The 16529-nt window shown below is 59.7% G+C and overlaps 1 protein-coding gene across 1 annotated transcript in view; it reads left to right on the top strand.

Annotated features, from left to right (window-relative positions):
- NDOR1 (NADPH dependent diflavin oxidoreductase 1) overlaps positions 1–16529 on the top strand; it is a 40244-nt gene that overhangs the window by 18852 nt on the left and 4863 nt on the right. The window contains exons 9-14 of the mRNA XM_039506436.1: positions 3979–4199; positions 5818–5925; positions 6977–7091; positions 8011–8157; positions 9190–9308; positions 14908–15002. Coding sequence (XP_039362370.1) covers positions 3979–4199; positions 5818–5925; positions 6977–7091; positions 8011–8157; positions 9190–9308; positions 14908–15002 — 805 coding nt within the window. The remainder of the gene's footprint in view (positions 1–3978; positions 4200–5817; positions 5926–6976; positions 7092–8010; positions 8158–9189; positions 9309–14907; positions 15003–16529) is intronic.

The following is a 16529-nucleotide window of genomic DNA, read 5'->3' as shown; positions in this document are numbered from 1 at the left end:
TCCTTCCTCTCCCTGCCATTCGGCGGCTCTGTTCCAGCTCCGGTCTCTGCTTCCTTGGGCTGTGGAGCCTGGGAGATTGCAGGAGAGCTAGTCAGCCACTGATGGATTGGCTGTCCTTCTCTGGCTCGTGACAGCGGGAAGGGGCTCCCTCCCTCATCTGGGCTTCCAGGCGCTGGCCGTGTGGTCCCACTCCAGCTGTGTGAGATCGGGATTTGACCAGCAGTGTCTAGCCTGCGTCCTCGCCCTCCCCCTCCTGAGGGCATGACGGGCAGAGCGGGCCCCTCAGTTCCCCCTAGAGCCGGGACCGTGAGACAGAGCTCAGTGGGCTCCACCTGCAGCATCACAGCACCCTAACCATCGGAGGAGTGACGTTCTGGAACAGCCTGCCAAGGGGAGCAGTGGGGGCAAAAGACATATCTGGCTTCGGGACTAAGCTTGATAAGTTTATGGAGGGGATGGTATGATGGGATAGCCTAATTCTGGCAATTAATTGATCTTTGACTATTAGCGGTAAATATGCCCAATGGTCTGTGATGGGATGTTAGCTGGGGTGGGATCTGAGTTACTACAGAGAATACTTTCCTGGGTGCTGGCTGGTGAGTCTTGCCCACATGCTCAGGGTTTAACTGATCGCCATATTTGGGGTCGGGAAGGAATTTTCACCTTCCTCTGCAGCCTGGGGCACGGGTCACTTGCTGGAGGATTCTCTGCACCTTGAAGTCTTTAAACCACAAGTTGAGGACTTGAGTAGCTCAGACATAGGTTAGGGGGTTGTTACAGGAGTGGGTGGGTGAGATTCTGTGGCCTGTAATGTGCCGGAGGTCAGACTAGAAGTTCTTAATGGTCCCTTCTGACCTTAAAGTCTATGAGCCTCTCTTCAGAGCTGACCTGTCGGGAGGCTCCTGCCCTCCAGCGGCCCCTCTCTTTACTGCCTGTGTCAGCTCCAGGGGTTCAGTGTGGGGGCCACAGGAACACCCAGACACATTCCTCCCAAGGGCCCAGGACTGCCCCAGCAGGTGTCACTTGGGGACCAGCCCAGACTGCCCCTCTGGTCTATCACTTCGGCCCCAGGATGCACCATTGGCTCCTCCAGTGAGACCCCAGGAGCTCGTCTTCCTCCTTTGTCTTTCATAAGCGCCCCAAAAATCAGTACTGGGCCAGCCCCTCTCCTCCCAGAGACCCGCCCTGGGCAGCCCGGCCCATCGCCACCTGCTCCGAGATCCACCCCGGGCAGCCTGGCCCATCGCCACCCCCTCAGAGACCCAGCCCGGCCCATCACCACCCGCGCCGGGCACCCGGCCCATCGCCACCCCCTCAGAGACCCAGCCCGGCCCATCACCACCTGCGCCAGGCACCTGGCCCATCGCCACCCCCTCAGAGACCCAGCCCGGCCCATCACCACCCGCTCCAAGACCCACCCCGGGCAGCCCACTCCATCGCCACCCACCCTGAGAGCTGCCCCGGCCCATCGCCACCTGCCCCAGCCCTCGCCACCTGCCCCGGCCAGCCCGGCCCATCGCCACCCCCTCAGAGACTCAGCCTGCCCCATCGCTGCCCGCTTCGAGATCCACCCCAGGCAGCCTGGCCCATCGCCACCCCCTCAGAGACCCAGCCCGGCCCATCACCACCCGCGCCGGGCACCCAGCCCATCGCCACCCCCTCAGAGACTCAGCCTGCCCCATCGCTGCCCGCTTCGAGATCCACCCCGGGCAGCCCGGCCCATCGCCACCCGCCCCGGCCCATCGCCGCCCGCTCCAAGACCCACCCTGGGCAGCCCGGCCCATCACCATGTGTTTAGTGCAACTTTTGCCCAGTGGCCGGGAGTCGGCCTGCGCAGCTGGAGCCCAGCCAGTTCTTCAGCTTGCCTCAGGAGCGCTCCTGTGCTGGGAGCGTGCAGAGCAGCTACAGGGCGTGTAAGGGCAGCAGGGGTCTCCAGCTCGTCTGCTCTGATCCCCTGTGGGTGACAGGCCAGCAGCATGCGCACTCTGCCCCCAGCACCGCCATGAGACGAAAGCGTCACAGCCACAGGCAGAGAACAGGAGGGGCCAGGTGCACCAATGTCAAGGAAATAGATGAGATACACCTAGATAATCCTGGGAGTGACCTGCACTCGGGCACCCCGGGATCACTGCTAGTCCGAGCTGGGGGGAGATTCCTTCCTGAGCCCACGCAGGGCAGTCAGCTAGGCCCTGGGCAGGGGAGCAGGATCCAGCCAGCCAGGCACGCTCAGAGCCCTGGCCCTCCCCGCTCAGTGTTGCATCTCCAGCCAGGGCCGGCCAAACCCCAGAGTACAGGGTGGGGAGGGGAGCGTCCCCCAGCTGAGGACCTGATGGGTGAGTTTTAGGTACATAAGACAGCAGCCAGGTCCCTTCTGGTTTGAGCCCTGCCCCCGCCATCACAAGCAGCCCCATCATACAATCCGCTCAGACACTTGTCCACCTTTCGCTTAAAGCGAATTCATTCTTTGCCCCCCACCAGCCCTGTTGGGAGGCTGGTCCAGAGGGCTAGACCCTACCCAGAACCCAGCGCAGACTGTGACAATACATCCAGGCTCAGGAGAGCAGTTCCGCGGGCCGTGCTCCCGCCTGTTGGTTGGGTAGGTGTATCCAGCCACCACAAGTGGGGACCCGCCCAGACAGAAACCTGGAGACGGATCTTCCAGTAGCTGTGCTGCTCTGAGGTGGTTTGGCCGTGTGGCCCCCCAGCCTGCCCTCCGGCCCTGCTCCTTTCGTCGTCCATCTCTGCTGGGGTTCTGAACTGGCCAGGGGACTGAGAGACAGGCTGGGCTACTCTGCCCCACAAGCCCCCAGGCGGGCGGGGCACAAGGATTGCAGGTCACAGGCCAACCTGACCAATCTCTGCTGGTCAGAGATTCGCCTCTCACATCCCGGAGGTGCCCGCGCATCTGGAGTGAGATCCACAGACACAAGACAGCAGAGAGAATCACCGTTACTGTGCGTCAGCACCCACTCTTCTCTGCAGCGCACCCAGCCTCCCCCGTCTCAAGCTATGGGCCGCAAGGGGGAGAGGCTGGGGACCGGTGGCCACATGGGGTGGCTGGGGAGGGCTGGCCGGGGATGGGGTGTGGAGGGGAGGGGTGGCCATTCAGGGTGGCCGGGGCCGGGGGGGGAGAGCAGAGTGGTGGCTGCGCGGGGTGGCCAGGGAAGGGAGCGGGGAGTGGTGGCTGGGGCTAGGGAGTGGTGGCCGAGGGCCAGGAGTGAGCTGGGAGGAGGGAGCAGTGAGGGCTCCGCCGGCTGGCAGGGACAATGCTGTGGCCGGTTCCTCAAGCGGTTGCAGATGTGCCTTGCACTCGGGCGTGTCTGCACCTAGGGCCTGGAGAGCCGGAGATGGTTTTCCTGCAGCAGTTGCTCTCTGAGCTGTGGATGCAGACGTGGGTTCCACGACCCACCCTGCAGCCCTCGTCACTGGCGTCCTAGTCTGCCTCTCTCGAGGGAAAGAACTGAGGGGGGTTGGGTTGGTGCCGCCCTTATATAGCCTGGGGCGGGGTCACAAGGAGACCTGCTGCCCTAACGGATTCTGCTGTAGGAAAAACGTCTTTGACTCTTCACACGCAACGTGCAGACGCACCTGAGTGCAACACCCGTCTGCACCCACAGCTCGAAGCACCAGTTACAGCTCAGGTAAGTCACCTGTCCTGGGGAGCTTCCACTGGGTTCGACTGGGCTCCCCCGGGTGCTGGCAAATCCATTCGCCAGGGTGACTCAGTTACTTTTGCTTTGGGCTCCCCTAGGAACCACTGAACCCACTTCAGCAGGCTGCAGCATCACTCGCACGCTGCACCGTACGTGTCTTCTGCTGTTGCAGAGCCTCTCTGGCTCCAGCCGGGCTCCGAGCTGAGGCAGCCCTAGGCGGGGTGGGAGGGAGCTCCTTGGGCAGCTGTGCAGCCCCGCTTCTTGCCCCGAACTTGGGTCAGCGGCAGTCTCAAGAGCTGTCTTGACCTCATGCCGTCCCTTGCAGGAACCCCCCTTCCTGCCCACTTGCCGCAGCCGTGCACCATCCAGCACCTGGTCGCCTGCTACCTGGACATTTCCTGTGTTCCCCGTCGCTCTTTCTTCGAGCTCTTGTCCTGGTTCTCGCCAAATGAACTGGAGCGGGAGAAGCTGCAGGAATTCAGCTCTGCGCAGGGCCAGGAGGAGCTCTACAGCTACTGCAACCGGCCTCGCAGGACCACCTTGGAGGTAGGGCAGCTGGGGGCACCTGCCGGGGGAGAGCGGGCACTTTCTGTAGGGAGCTGCATTGAGTTCTTGGCTCTGCTCGGCCTTGCCCCGCTCCCTGAAGCTGGACGACTGGAGACGAAGCAGGCACAGATGTTTTACAGCGAGGGTCGGTAAGGACCGTGTGCCTGCTCCACCCTTCCCCTGCCTGGGCAGCAGGTCGGCCCTCGCGGAGAAGGGTGCCCCGGCGCAGTCCCTGTAACAGCCAAGAGCAGAGCCCCAGGCAGCCCTTGGAGGCCAAGGAGGGTTGCGGGGGGGGGGTGTTAGGGTGAGTTGGGTTCTTCCTGGGGGTGAGGGGGAGTTGAGGAAACACAAGAGACAGTGGGGGTCGTCCTAGTGTCTTGGATTAGGCTGTGCCCCCCTTGCATGTGATTACCCCCCACCCCCCGCTCCTCTCCTCCCTGGCACAGCCCCCAGCCCACTTCCCTACTCTGCTGGAGGGCTACGGGCTCTCTCACGATGAGTCTCCTTCACCTCCCGCTGTCCTAGCTGGGCACGGAACGAGGATGCACGTGGTCCTGGGCTGAAAGACCCAGGGTGTAATGCACACGTACAAGGGCACCGGGACCTGGACGTTCCCTGACTTGGACTTAATTTGCAACTTTGCTGTTCCCTTCACACACATTTTTTTCCTATGGAATTTCCCAGGTTTTTTAATGCGGGGGAGGAAGGGCAAGAAAAGAACCTTCTTTATTGGCTTAGACAGTTTGGCCAGGAAGCCCTAGACACCTGCAGCAAGGTTGGGCTCGCGTGCCCCAGTGCTGAAACGATGTCCTGGACATGCTGCTCTCCACAGCACCTCGGTGCGGAGCACTCTGTGAAGGAGGCAAGGGCCGGGCGCCTATGGAGGGCTCTGGTGTGGGGGTGGGCAGAGCACAAGCACATCTGGAGGGCCTACCAGTGCCATGGATGTGCTTGCAGACTGTCCCGCTCACAGGTTGCCTTCCAGGAGAACAGAGTGGTAGCCGTGTGTGTCTAGTCAGAGACTCTCAGGCCAAAAAGGACCATTGTGATCATCTCCTCTGACCCCCTGTATTGCACAGGCCAGAGACCTGCCCCACAATCATCCCTAGAGCAGATCTGTTAGACAAACATCCAACCTTGATATAAAAATAGCCATTGATGGGGACTCCACCATGACCATTGGTGTGTTGTTCCAAAGGTTAATTACTCTCACTGTTAAAAATGTCCGCCTTAGTTCCAGTCCAAATTTGTCTAGCTTCAACTTCCAGCCACTGGGCCATGTTACACCTTTCTCTGCTAGATCCAAGAGCCCATTATTGCATATTTGTTCCCCAGTTAGGTTCTTATTGACTGGTTAAGCTAAATAGATTGAGGTCCTTGAATGTCACTCTAAGGCAGGTTTTCTAATCCTCATATCAATCTCATGGCTCTTCTCTGAACCCTCTCCAGTTTATCAACATCCTTCCTGAAATGCTGTGTCATTACCAGCATTGGACAGCTGAGTAAAGGGCTGCTTCTGCCAGGCTCAGGGGTTTCTCTCCATGGGCCCATCCCGAAGGAAGGGCAGACCATCTCCCTGGTCCTGTCCTCCTTTCTCACATCTCTTTGGTGTTTCCAGGTCCTCTGCGATTTCCCTCAGACCACTTGTGCTGTTCCTCTTGACTACCTGCTGGACCTCATCCCCCGTATCCAGCCCCGGGCCTTTTCCATCGCCTCCTCCATGCTGGTAAGGAGCTCCAGCATTCCTGTTCTCCCACGTAGTCGCTGGGCTAGGGCTAACAACTCACTGCCCCAAGAAGGCTCTTTGCTCGCGACCCCAACAGTGCCCAAAGAGGAAGGAGCTGTCTGCTCCTGTATCCTGCAGACTCCACAACTCTCACAGGCTCCACCCCTTGCTGTGGAGACTGTTGAATGGCCAGTTCCATATAGGCACCAACCTCCAGCTCTGGCCATTCACGTTTCCTCACTCCTGAGCCCCTGGGAGTCACGGGAGCTTTGGCGTTGGATGTAGCCAAAGGGATGGGCCCTGCTATTTCCCCTGCCCTATGGACTGAGGGCTGAGGTGAGGGGTGTCTGGCCTGGGCGTGCCGCAGGTGGGGACTGTTGGGCCCCCCTGCACTCTGGATATGGGTGTGACAGTGGTGTTGTAGTGCCAGCATGGTTCATGTACGGCAGCTGGTGTAGTCGCTGCCTGTTGCCACCAGTAGATGGCACTCAGGCGCCTGTCCCGCGGGGGAGCGAGGGCATGAACGTGAGCTGAAGAGTTGCCCAGTAGCTAGTAGGATTTTCCCTTCCCTCCTGGGGTTCTTAAGCCTTTGGCACTGGCACGTCTCCTCAGTCTAGCTGTGTCGAGAAGGCTTCTGCCAGGACCCTCTCCTGCCCCCGGGGCGCTCCGTGCGTGCAGGGAGCTGGCAGGTCGGGTGAGCTTTGAAAAGAGGGATTCCCTGTTCTGCTGCCAAAATGGCAACCTCAGGCTAGGAAGTACCTCCCGGGTGGGGCGAGCGCCGGGCCCAGGAACTGCCTCCCCAGTCAGACCACTGGCCCCCTCCTGCAAACCAGTGCTCCAGCCACTCCCGTGTCCCGTCTCCTGCCGCATCAGCTGAGCCCGTCGGTCGCTCTGGTTCTGCACCACCCCCACTGCGCTCATCTCTGGCTAGGCCAGGTGCCCCTTGCGGGGCTGCACAGGGCTTTGCCCTGCTCTTCCGTGGTGTTAGTCGGGAGGGCCTGGCTGGCTCGGTGGGTCCAGGCTGTTTGACATTGCACCTTTCTGCACCCAGGCTCTCCCCAACAGACTCCAGATCCTTCTGGCTGTGGTGCAGTACAAGACACGCCTCAGCAAACCCCGCCGTGGCCTCTGCTCTACCTGGCTGGCATCCCTCCGCCCTCAGCAAGGTAACTGGTCACTCGGTATCCCAGGCAGCGCTCTGGGTGCTCCAGTGCCCCTAGGCCAGGGGCATGGCCCCTCTGTGCCAGAGAGCCTGCATGCAGTTGGGCACAGGTTAGCTTGGCGAGAGGCCGAATGCCCTGCCTCCCTGCTCTTCGTGGTACTCTGTGAACAGTGACCCAGCGCTGACTGCCCTGCTTTCCCCTCTCTGCCTGCCTGATCCATCCTGCCCCCTCTTCCGAACCCTGCTGCAGAACAAGTGCTGAGTCCAGCCTCCAGGGTCCTGCACTGACACTGAGCAGGCGAGTGTTTCTGTTAAATGCATCATCCTTGTCCATCTCAAGGGAGCCCTGTCCCTCCCTCTGCTCCGTCACAGGGATCCCCGGGGAGGAGACGGGGGGCAGGAAGCCATCCCTTTGTCAGGGTAGCTGGACCTTCCCCCACTGCTCTCACGGTGGTCAGTCCTGCCGCCCCGAACGCCATCGTCAGGGTGACCGATTCTCCTCCACCACGGCCCCTCCCGCCCACTGGGGCCCGGTCTATGCGAGGAGCTGGCCCTGCGGCTGCTCCCTGCTGTGCCGCTGCCATGGTCTTTGGGGTTCACGCCAGCGCCTGGTAGAACAGTGAGATTTGGCTCCATGGATGGAAGACCGATGGGGTCGTATTTAGTCCATCTCCCCAGACGCCCTGAGCGTGCCCACAGGGCTGCAGCACTTAGCGGCTTCCTCGGGCCCATGACATGCCGCTTCCTTCTCTGCTCCATCTGTATTTCTCCCAATAGCTCAGGATAATGGTTGGCTGGCACAAGGCCGAGCTGCCCCCAGGGCAGTGCTCTGCCAGGCGGACGCCTGCCGCTTACATTGCAGTTGCAGTTCTAGGGCCTGCCGTGGTTGAGGCATGACTGTACCTGGCCTGGTCCGTTTGCAGGGGATGTCCGGGTGCCTCTGTGGGTGAAGAGGGGAGGGATGAAGTTCCCTGCGGAGCCAGACACCCCTATCATCATGATTGGCCCTGGCACGGGAGTGGCACCCTTCAGAGCAGCCATACAAGAGCGTGTTGCACACGGCAGGAAAGGTGAGGAGCTCACCTGGGAATGATTCCTGCAGGCCCCTCCTTGCCGCCGAAGGGTGCGCCCCAGGGCAGGGGGGAGGGGTGCGCCCCAGGGCAGGGGGCGGGGTGCGCCCCAGGGCAGGGGGAAGGGTGCGTCCCAGGGCAGGGGGGAGGGGTGCGCCCCAGGACAGTGCGCAGGGTGCGTCCCAGGGCAGGGGGCAGGATGCACCCCAGGGCAGTGGGCAGGGTGCGCCCCGGGCAGGGGGAGGGGTGCGCCCCAGGACAGTGGGCGGGGTGCGCCCCAGGGCAGGGGGCGGGGTGCGCCCAGGACAGTGCGCCCCAGGACAGGGGGAGGGGTGCGCCCCGGGCAGGTGGAGGAGTGCGCCCCAGGACAGCGGGCAGGGTGCACCCCAGGGCAGGGGGAGGGGTGCCCCCAGGACGGTGGGCAGGGTGCGCCCCGGGCAGGGGTAGGGGTGCCCCCAGGACAGCGGGCAGGGTGCGTCCCAGGACGGGGAGGGGTGCGCCCCGGGCAGGGGGAGGGGTGCGCCCCAGGACAGGGAGAGGTTCAGGAGACCGGGTACAAGCCGTGGACCAGAATAAATTGCCCTAGGGTGTGGGGATGTAGCAACTGCACAAGGCCTCTGGAGCAGGGGTGGGACAGGTGGGGTCTCTGGAGCTCAGGCCCTGTGAGTCAGATCTCTGGTACATGGGCCCCATGGGAGAGAGGGGCCCCCTCAGATTGGAGGGCGGATGTTCTGCCCATGGAGGGGAAGTTCTGATGTCCCTTCAGGCTGTGGGTGGGGGGAATCCCTGGTGGGGGCCCCCGGGCTGGGGGCAGGGCGGGGGGTTCCTGGCATTGGGCCGTTTGGAGAAGGGGACTGGTCAGTTATCCCATGTCCCGTGGCAAAGAGCAGGGCAGGGCAGGGCAGGCCAGAGCGAGGGCCAGTGTCGGACGCAGGGCTGCTGTACGCGCTCAGAGCGGCTTTGTCCCAACGGCAATCCGTGGAGTCCCACCGACTGCCCTGCCTCCAACTTGCCCCTTCGGTTTCTCTGCAGGGAACTATTTATTTTTCGGCTGCCGCCAGAAATCCAAGGACTTTTACTGCGGGGCTGAGTGGCAGGAGCTGGTGAAGAGCGGGCACCTGACTCTCTTCACAGCCTTCTCCAGGGACCAGGTCAGTAACTGTGCAAGGAGCGGCTGCCGACGGGTGCACCAGGGCCAGGGACCGGTGCCCTGTGACGGGCTCTCAGTGTGGGACGGCTTTGCTAAGTCCCGTTGCTGGGTGACAGGCAGAGCACCCGCCCCAGCCTGCTGCAGACTGGCAGGGGCTCTTTGCTAAATGGCAGACACCTTGGGGCAGGACACAGGTCAGGGCCCGGGGGGGCCTTGCATCCAAACTAGAACTGCAGCCTGATGTGTCCCGGACCTCGACCAGCACCGTGGCCCCCCTCCCTGTGCCCTTCGCTTTTCTTTACAAAGGGAGCCCCTTGCATCGGGTCACGTCGCCTCCCCCATACCGAAGCAAGCTCTCTGTGCTGCAGGCTGGGACGGCAGACAGCGGGAGCCGGGGTGGGGGGTGTCGTGTTATTTCTGTTGTTAAACCCGTGGTGTGGGAAGGGGAGGAGGTGAGTCCTAAGAGAGACGAAGTTGGGGATCAGCCTGGACGCTCAGTGGAAATGCATCCAGTGCGCAACCTCCATTTCCAAAGCCCCCCTCCAGGGCCAAGGCAGAAGGGAGCGTGGTGACGCATTACCAGCCAGTGCATGTCCTGGCCGGGGAGCTGTGCCCCGGACGGGTAGAGTGTTAGGTGCAGCAAGAGGATGGCACGTGCGGGGGGACCTGCAGCCTCAGAGGAGCCCTCCCTGGGCAGGAGAAGGCTGGGGGGGGGGCCAGCCTGGGGCACTGGGGACTCCTTCTAGCCAGAGGCTGTTTGAAAGGGGGGCACTGGGGCAGTCCTGGGAGAGGCCCCTGGGCAGGATTCCTGCAGCTAGGTGATGGCGCTGAGCTTCTCCTGCCCCTGCACTTTGCTGCTGCCTGCTCACCTGTGGCATCTGCCCCTGGCTAGCAGGTGACTGAGACCCTGCCGGACCTTTTCTTTCTCTGTCGGGCCATCTGAGAGACGGGCCCAGCGCTCAGGGAGGGCGTTCCCGCTGCTTGTGAGGGGCTGGCGCTGTCAGCTGCAGGTCCCCGCCGTCCTGCTGCCCCTAGCACAGGCTACACCCCCCTCGGGCCGTGCGACAGCCTTTGCAGGGTTCACGTGGCCTGCAGGGGCCTCTGCTTCCCCCGCACCCTGGACACCTCCCTTTCCCAGTCATTCGAGGCCAGGTCTACACTACGGGCTGAGAGCGGCATGACTCTGTCACTCAGAGCTGTGAAAAATCCCCCCCGAGTGATGTGGTTACACCGAGGTGTCCCCCGGTGCACACAGCGCTGTGTCGGCTTCTCCCCGCGGCCTAGCTCCCGCCTCTGGGAGGCGAGTACTGAACCTACGACGGGAGACGCTCTCCTGTCGGCTAGGAGCGTCCCCACTGAAGCGCTACAGTGGTGCAGCCGCATCAGGGCAGCGTTTTAAGTGGGACCTGCCCCCGGGCTGACGTGGGGGCAGGATTCCAGAGACACGCGTTGCTAGTGACGCACTTCAGCCCTGAGAGGCGCTGGCAGTGAGCGGCGGGATGCTGAGCAAGAGCCCAAAGACTGCCAGTGTCACCGGGGGAGGGGAGTGAGGGGGCTGGGCTGATGCCGGTGTCACCAGGCCGGGGGAGGGGAGTGAGGGGGCTGGGCTGATGCCGGTGTCACCAGGCCGGGGGAGGGGAGTGAGGGGGCTGGGCTGATGCTGGTGTCCCATGAACACATTACGGTTGGGAGTGGGACCCCCCCCATCTGGTCTGATCCCATCAAACATGGTTGGGCTGTTTGCAGGTGCTGGGGTACGAAGTCAGTTAAAGCTGCAGAGACGCCCCCAGTTAGCAGAGCCAGCCCCGCCCCGCAGCGCTCTGCCCATCCACCTGCCCCAGGCTTCTTTTCCATCTCTTTCTGGCCACCTGCAACAGTTCCCATGGGGCTGGAGTGCCGCCCAGAGGCAGGTGGGGTAATGGCACCCTGTAGTCGGCTTGGTCCAGCTATGCTCAATAGTGGCCGTTTTCACTGTCTCCCTTTGGGAACAAATGTAGCGGAGTGGAGTCCTCCTGGGAGCTGGTGGTTAAAGTCTCTGCTCTGCGGGGGTCTCCGGCTGCTCTCAGTGCCAGTGCCGCATGCGGGAGGTCACCAGCGGGAGTGTCATGTGGAACGGGGCTGGTGGAAGCAGGAGGGTCTCTGAGCATGGTACTCACACGAGTAAGAACCCAGCCCAGGTATGGTGTTAATCAGCTTTGGTGGAGCAAAATGAGGTAGCTAAAAGGCCTCAAAGGGTTGGAGGTTGCCATGGTAATAAACGAGCAAACAGGAACAGGTGACCCTCTCTGCTCCCATGCCCAGCTCAGTCGGTCAGTTGCTTAAAACCAGCCATCTCCAAGCTGCCCTTTGACCTTGGTAGGGGAGGGCTCTGGGAAAGACTGAAGCAGAGCGTCAGACCTTTGCGAGCAGCATGGCAGCTCCTCAACGAGCCCAGGCTGACAGCTTCAATTCCTGCCACCTCTTGCCCAGAGCACTGGGCCACCTTGTTCTGGTTTCTCCATTCTTTCCTGGGCTGCGTTTTCTCTCCAGTCGGGTTTCTTGTCCCAGTCATCTGTAAGCAGCACAGCTGTGGTGTCTGGATGTAAAACCACCTTGAAAATCCCAAAGCAAACCAGCCAGGCAAAAAGTCCCATGCTAACTCTGCTGAATAAGGTGTGAATGGTTAATTGCTCATTTCCAGCTCTCTTAACTGGCCCAGTTTTTCCTTTCTTATGTGTCACTGATTTTATGAAGGTATCTTAAACCCCTCCAGCCCTCGGATTAAAAGTAGAGCAAATATCCAACTGGACTCTTACATTCCTCTGATTAATTGCCTGCAAGAGGAATAGCTGGACCCCACTGCTCCAGAGGTGTGGAAAGCAGATCCAGAGACTGAGACTTCTCCCATGAACTCACAGGAGAGAAGGCCAAAGCAACCCGGTGTCATCAGTGCGTGTCACCCACTTCCTGTCTGCTTCCTCCTCCCCATCTTGCATTAATCCAGGAGAGCAGCATTCCCAACACTAGCCCTGGGGCGTCCCCTCTTCAGGCTTTTCTCTACAGATCTTTGTTTTCCTATCATGCAGCTGGCTTTTAGGCCACAGCAAGACTTTGCCTTTTACCTCTTGATCATTTTCCTTAACAGTCTCTTGTGAGGGGCCAGCTCAGAACATTTCTGAAAATCCAGGTGAATTATAACAGTCGGGTCACTTTGATGTATTTTTTAAACCCCTCTGAACTGGGCTCAGCCCAACCTTGGTAGGCCTTGATGTTCCTCTGTGGTCAGATATTTTATAGCTCCTTGGGGAGGGGACAAGGGGTGGATTTGTATCTGTGCGTAGAATCATAGACTATTAGGGTTGGAAGAGACTTCAGGAGGTATCTAGTCCAGTCCCCTGCTTGAAACTCTCCTGTGTCGTGCTGTGAGCGGAGGTAGGTAGGTCTGTCCGTGATGAGGATGAGAAGTCCATGAAAGATGCCCTTGTGGGGCCCGGGGAGGTAGAGCTTGATGTGCCGCCAATAGCAGTGATGCCATTATTTGACACTGTCGCCAAGGAAATGTGACCTAAAGGAACAGCTTGTGCCGAATGCTCTGCTGATACCCGGTCCGTGCCCGTCGGGAGCTTGGTAACTCGTCTGAGTGCCCATGCTCAGAGAGCCTGTCCTAAGCTGGGCCTCTCAGGAGCTGATCAGAATCTGCCCCCTGCTCCCAAGGTGGGAAAGTCATTGTGACACTTCTTGGGGCTCCAGAGCTGTGAGTCACCTTGGTGCCACCTGCCTCCTTCGTGAGGGAGTCTTACCTGTGCCAGCTGGGTGGCAGCTCCCTGAGAAACCAAGCTACTCAAGTGCTCAGCTCTGGGCTTTTCTCTGGTTGTTGGTATTAATTTTATTGTGTATCTAATTACCATTAATCTTTTCAGTGAAGACTGAAGCAAAATAGGCATTAAGTAACTCAGCTTTCTTGATGACATCAGTTATCAGCTCTCCTTCCCCGCTGAGTAGAGGACCTACACTTTCCTGTCTTTCTCTTGCTCCTAATGTATTTAAAGAACTTCTTATTGCCAGGGGTAACTCATTTTGTGCCTTAGCCTGTCTGATTTTGCCCTTACACGCTTGTGCTATTTTCTTTTGTACTCTTCCTTATCCGTTTGGCCATGTTTCCACTTATTGTAGGATTCCTTTTTGATTTTCGGGTCATTAAAGAGCTCCTGATGGAGCCATATTGGCCTCTTACTAATCTTCCTATTTTTCCTTCGCATCTGAATAGTGTGCAGTTGTGCCTTCAATATTGTCTCCTTGAGGAACTGCCAGCTCTCCTGAATTCCTTTTTCCCTTCCATTTTCTTCCCATGGGACCTTGCTCCACTTCTCTGAAGTGTGACACTGCAGGGTGCCCTGTAGTGGCTGGGGAATGTTACTGAAACCACTGAGGGTGTTTGAGCCAGCGACGTCTGGCAGGGGATCTTGCCCACACCAGCCTCCCTGCTGAAAGCAGAAACCATTACAGGGCCAGACTAAAGGGGCAAAAGACAGCAGTCTCCTGGGCGTGCACCCAGCTACGTCTCCAATGCCAGAGACCCTTGGCAGGTTTGAGGTGCACTCAGTGTCCACCCAACTCCAGTGAGGTCGTTCCAGCCCTCTCCAATGGCAGAGCGGGAACCCTTGGGAGATGCTCTCCCTCACCCAGTGGTCCGCAGGCCCCTGGATGTGTCTCTAGGCTGCATGTAGGCAGGCAGTAGTGGAGCACGAGCAGTTAGATGTCTGATATCCTAGTGCCCTGCTGTACTTAGGGCAATGGCTGCCAGGCTGTCTCCAGTGAGCATAGCTGCATCAGAGGCCCATGCTCCATAGGAGCTCAGCTGGAGGGAGGCTGCTTAGGAGATGCACTGAATCAGATAATCTCCTAGTCAGCCTGGCCTCCTCCTCTCAGGCCAGCCCTGCCCAATTTCTCCACTGCACCAGCTAGCGCTAGGCCCAAAGGGGAGTGGGGTTTGGAGCAGATTCTGGCAGTGGGGTTCACAACCCGGGTTGGCCATGGAGCAGCTGCCGGCAGGACGGTCTCAAACAGTGGCACTTGGGGTGAGGTGGGGAGCTGCAGCCAGGACAGGTGCAGGACTCTCTGGCTGGACGCCTTGCTGGGCTTGTCTAAAGAAGTGCAGCGCTTATTTCGGCGCCGGCTTGCGGGAGAAGGGGATGCATCTAGGGACCCTGCTCCTTGCAGCTTCTCTGACTTATGGCCCGGCAGCACCGCTTGCCATGCCAACAGCTGCTTGCGGGGGAGGAGCAGGGACGGGATCGGTGTCCTGAAAGGAAACCATTTATGATAGCCACTCAGCTCCACGTGTGATCCCTCTGCTGTGCCCGTCTCCCCTCTGGACCACATCTGTCTGTGAGCTTGAGGATCTCGTAAGGCCTTGTTCTGTAGAGCCTACAAAGTGCCTGGATTGATGCCCTCTGATGCCCAAAGGGGGCATGGTATAAACTGGCCTGTTAAACACTGGAAATAACCGACCGGTGCAATCTGCGCTCACCCCAGGGATGGGCAAGGTGCATTAGTTCTGGTGTCTATGCCAATAACCGGACATGGCTGCTGGCTAGCGTGGGGTGTGTGTTTCCTTGCAGGAGGAGAAGATTTATGTTCAGCACCGAATTAGAGAGAACCAAGGACTGGTATGGGATCTGCTGAGCCGTGGGAACGCTCACATCTACCTGGCGGGGTGAGTATCTCGTTGCACCAGGAGTGCTGCTCTCCCACGGCAGGTCTGGATGCTGGAGCCTGGTTCACATTATAATTGGGCACCATCTTTCCTCCCATTAACAGGCTAGCGGTGCCTCATGTAAGAGCAAGAGATAGGGAATCGCTTCCCCAGCCAGCAGGGCAAGACCTTGCCGAGCTCAGAGGCATCAGCACAGGCTGCCAGGCAAGGCCCTAGCAGAGCGAAGTGGGCACAGCCTGCCATTGGCACAGCCTGCTGGTTCAGGAGCTGGCAGGAAGTGGGGTCGGGTACAGCTGTAGGTGGGTTTGGTAGCTGGAAGCAGTCGTTTGGGGTTAGCTGCCCTGCACACCCCTCCCTGTGTGATTTCAGTATTTAATGAACTGAGAACACACGTTTCTGAGGGCCATGCTCATGGTATCTGAGCACCTCGTACAGAGCTCAGAAGTCCAGGGATTTCCCCGAACAGAACCGACGGTGCTGATGGCCAACGGACCTGCCTAAGGGACTGGGAGCCAGGGATCAATTGCAAACCGGATTCCAATAGTCCCCACAGGGGAGAGAGCCTGGATACGGTTCCCCAGCCGTGTTGACTTGAGGCTCTGCAGTGCAAGTGCGAACCAGTATTATTACCAAGGAGATGACACAAAAATACCCTCCCCCTCTCTAGCTCCCTGTGAGTTCCACCCGAGCACCCTGGGCCATGCGACTCTCAGATTACTGGGGCATAGCCCACTTAGGGCCTTATGAACAGCCAGAACCTTGCCAGGCACTCAGCAGTCAATTGTCAACCAATGCACCTGTCCGTGTGTCCGGGCACATCCTGCACCAGCGGAGGCTTTCAGCCCCAAACAGAGCTACGTTAGTCTGGCTGAGGGTGATGAAGACACGAGTGAGCACGATGTGGCCCACATCCGAGACAAGAGAGGCCATCTGCCGGTGGGGCCACCATTGCTGGGTGGGACTACAGGAGTGGAGACACAGCCAGCGAGACCCTAAGACTTCCAGTCTCCTTGGCAACATGTCGCTGGTGGTCACTGCCAGTCCCTTCAGAGGGGTGTGCTTCTCTTTGCCAGTCAGTATCCCCTCCAGCATACTGCAGCTCACAGTATCTCATCCAAGCCTGCCCACCTGGCCCTCCATACACACACAGCCCTCTGGGATCCCCAGGGTACAGCCCAGGGAAAGGAAGAGCCCAACATAATCTTCAGGAAAGAACAAAGCTATTAAAGCCCCGTCTCCTAGGAGAGCCAGTCCAATTCCAAATCACCAGTAACCCATGTCAGGGCGCCATGTCAGACAGACAGAGCCAATCCTCTGGGCTGGGGCTTAGGAATAGGAGCTTTCCTAGCTCCTTAGCGTTTCCTGCCTTGCTCTGTTAGTACCTGGGAGAATGACCTCCTGGAGCAGCCTCTGGCCAGGCCTCCACGTGCTGCCTGACTCCGTCCCTGCCTTGCATCGTAGCCAGGTTACACTCGTGAGCCTTGTCACTGGCTAAACATTGTGCAGCTGCCTCGAAACAGGCCCCGA

The sequence above is a fragment of the Mauremys reevesii genome, linkage group 19, assembly GCF_016161935.1.
Source record: "Mauremys reevesii isolate NIE-2019 linkage group 19, ASM1616193v1, whole genome shotgun sequence".
Classification (NCBI taxonomy): domain Eukaryota; kingdom Metazoa; phylum Chordata; order Testudines; family Geoemydidae; genus Mauremys; species Mauremys reevesii.
The sequence above is the reverse complement of the archived record's forward strand: the minus strand, read 5'-3'. Positions and strand labels throughout refer to the sequence as shown.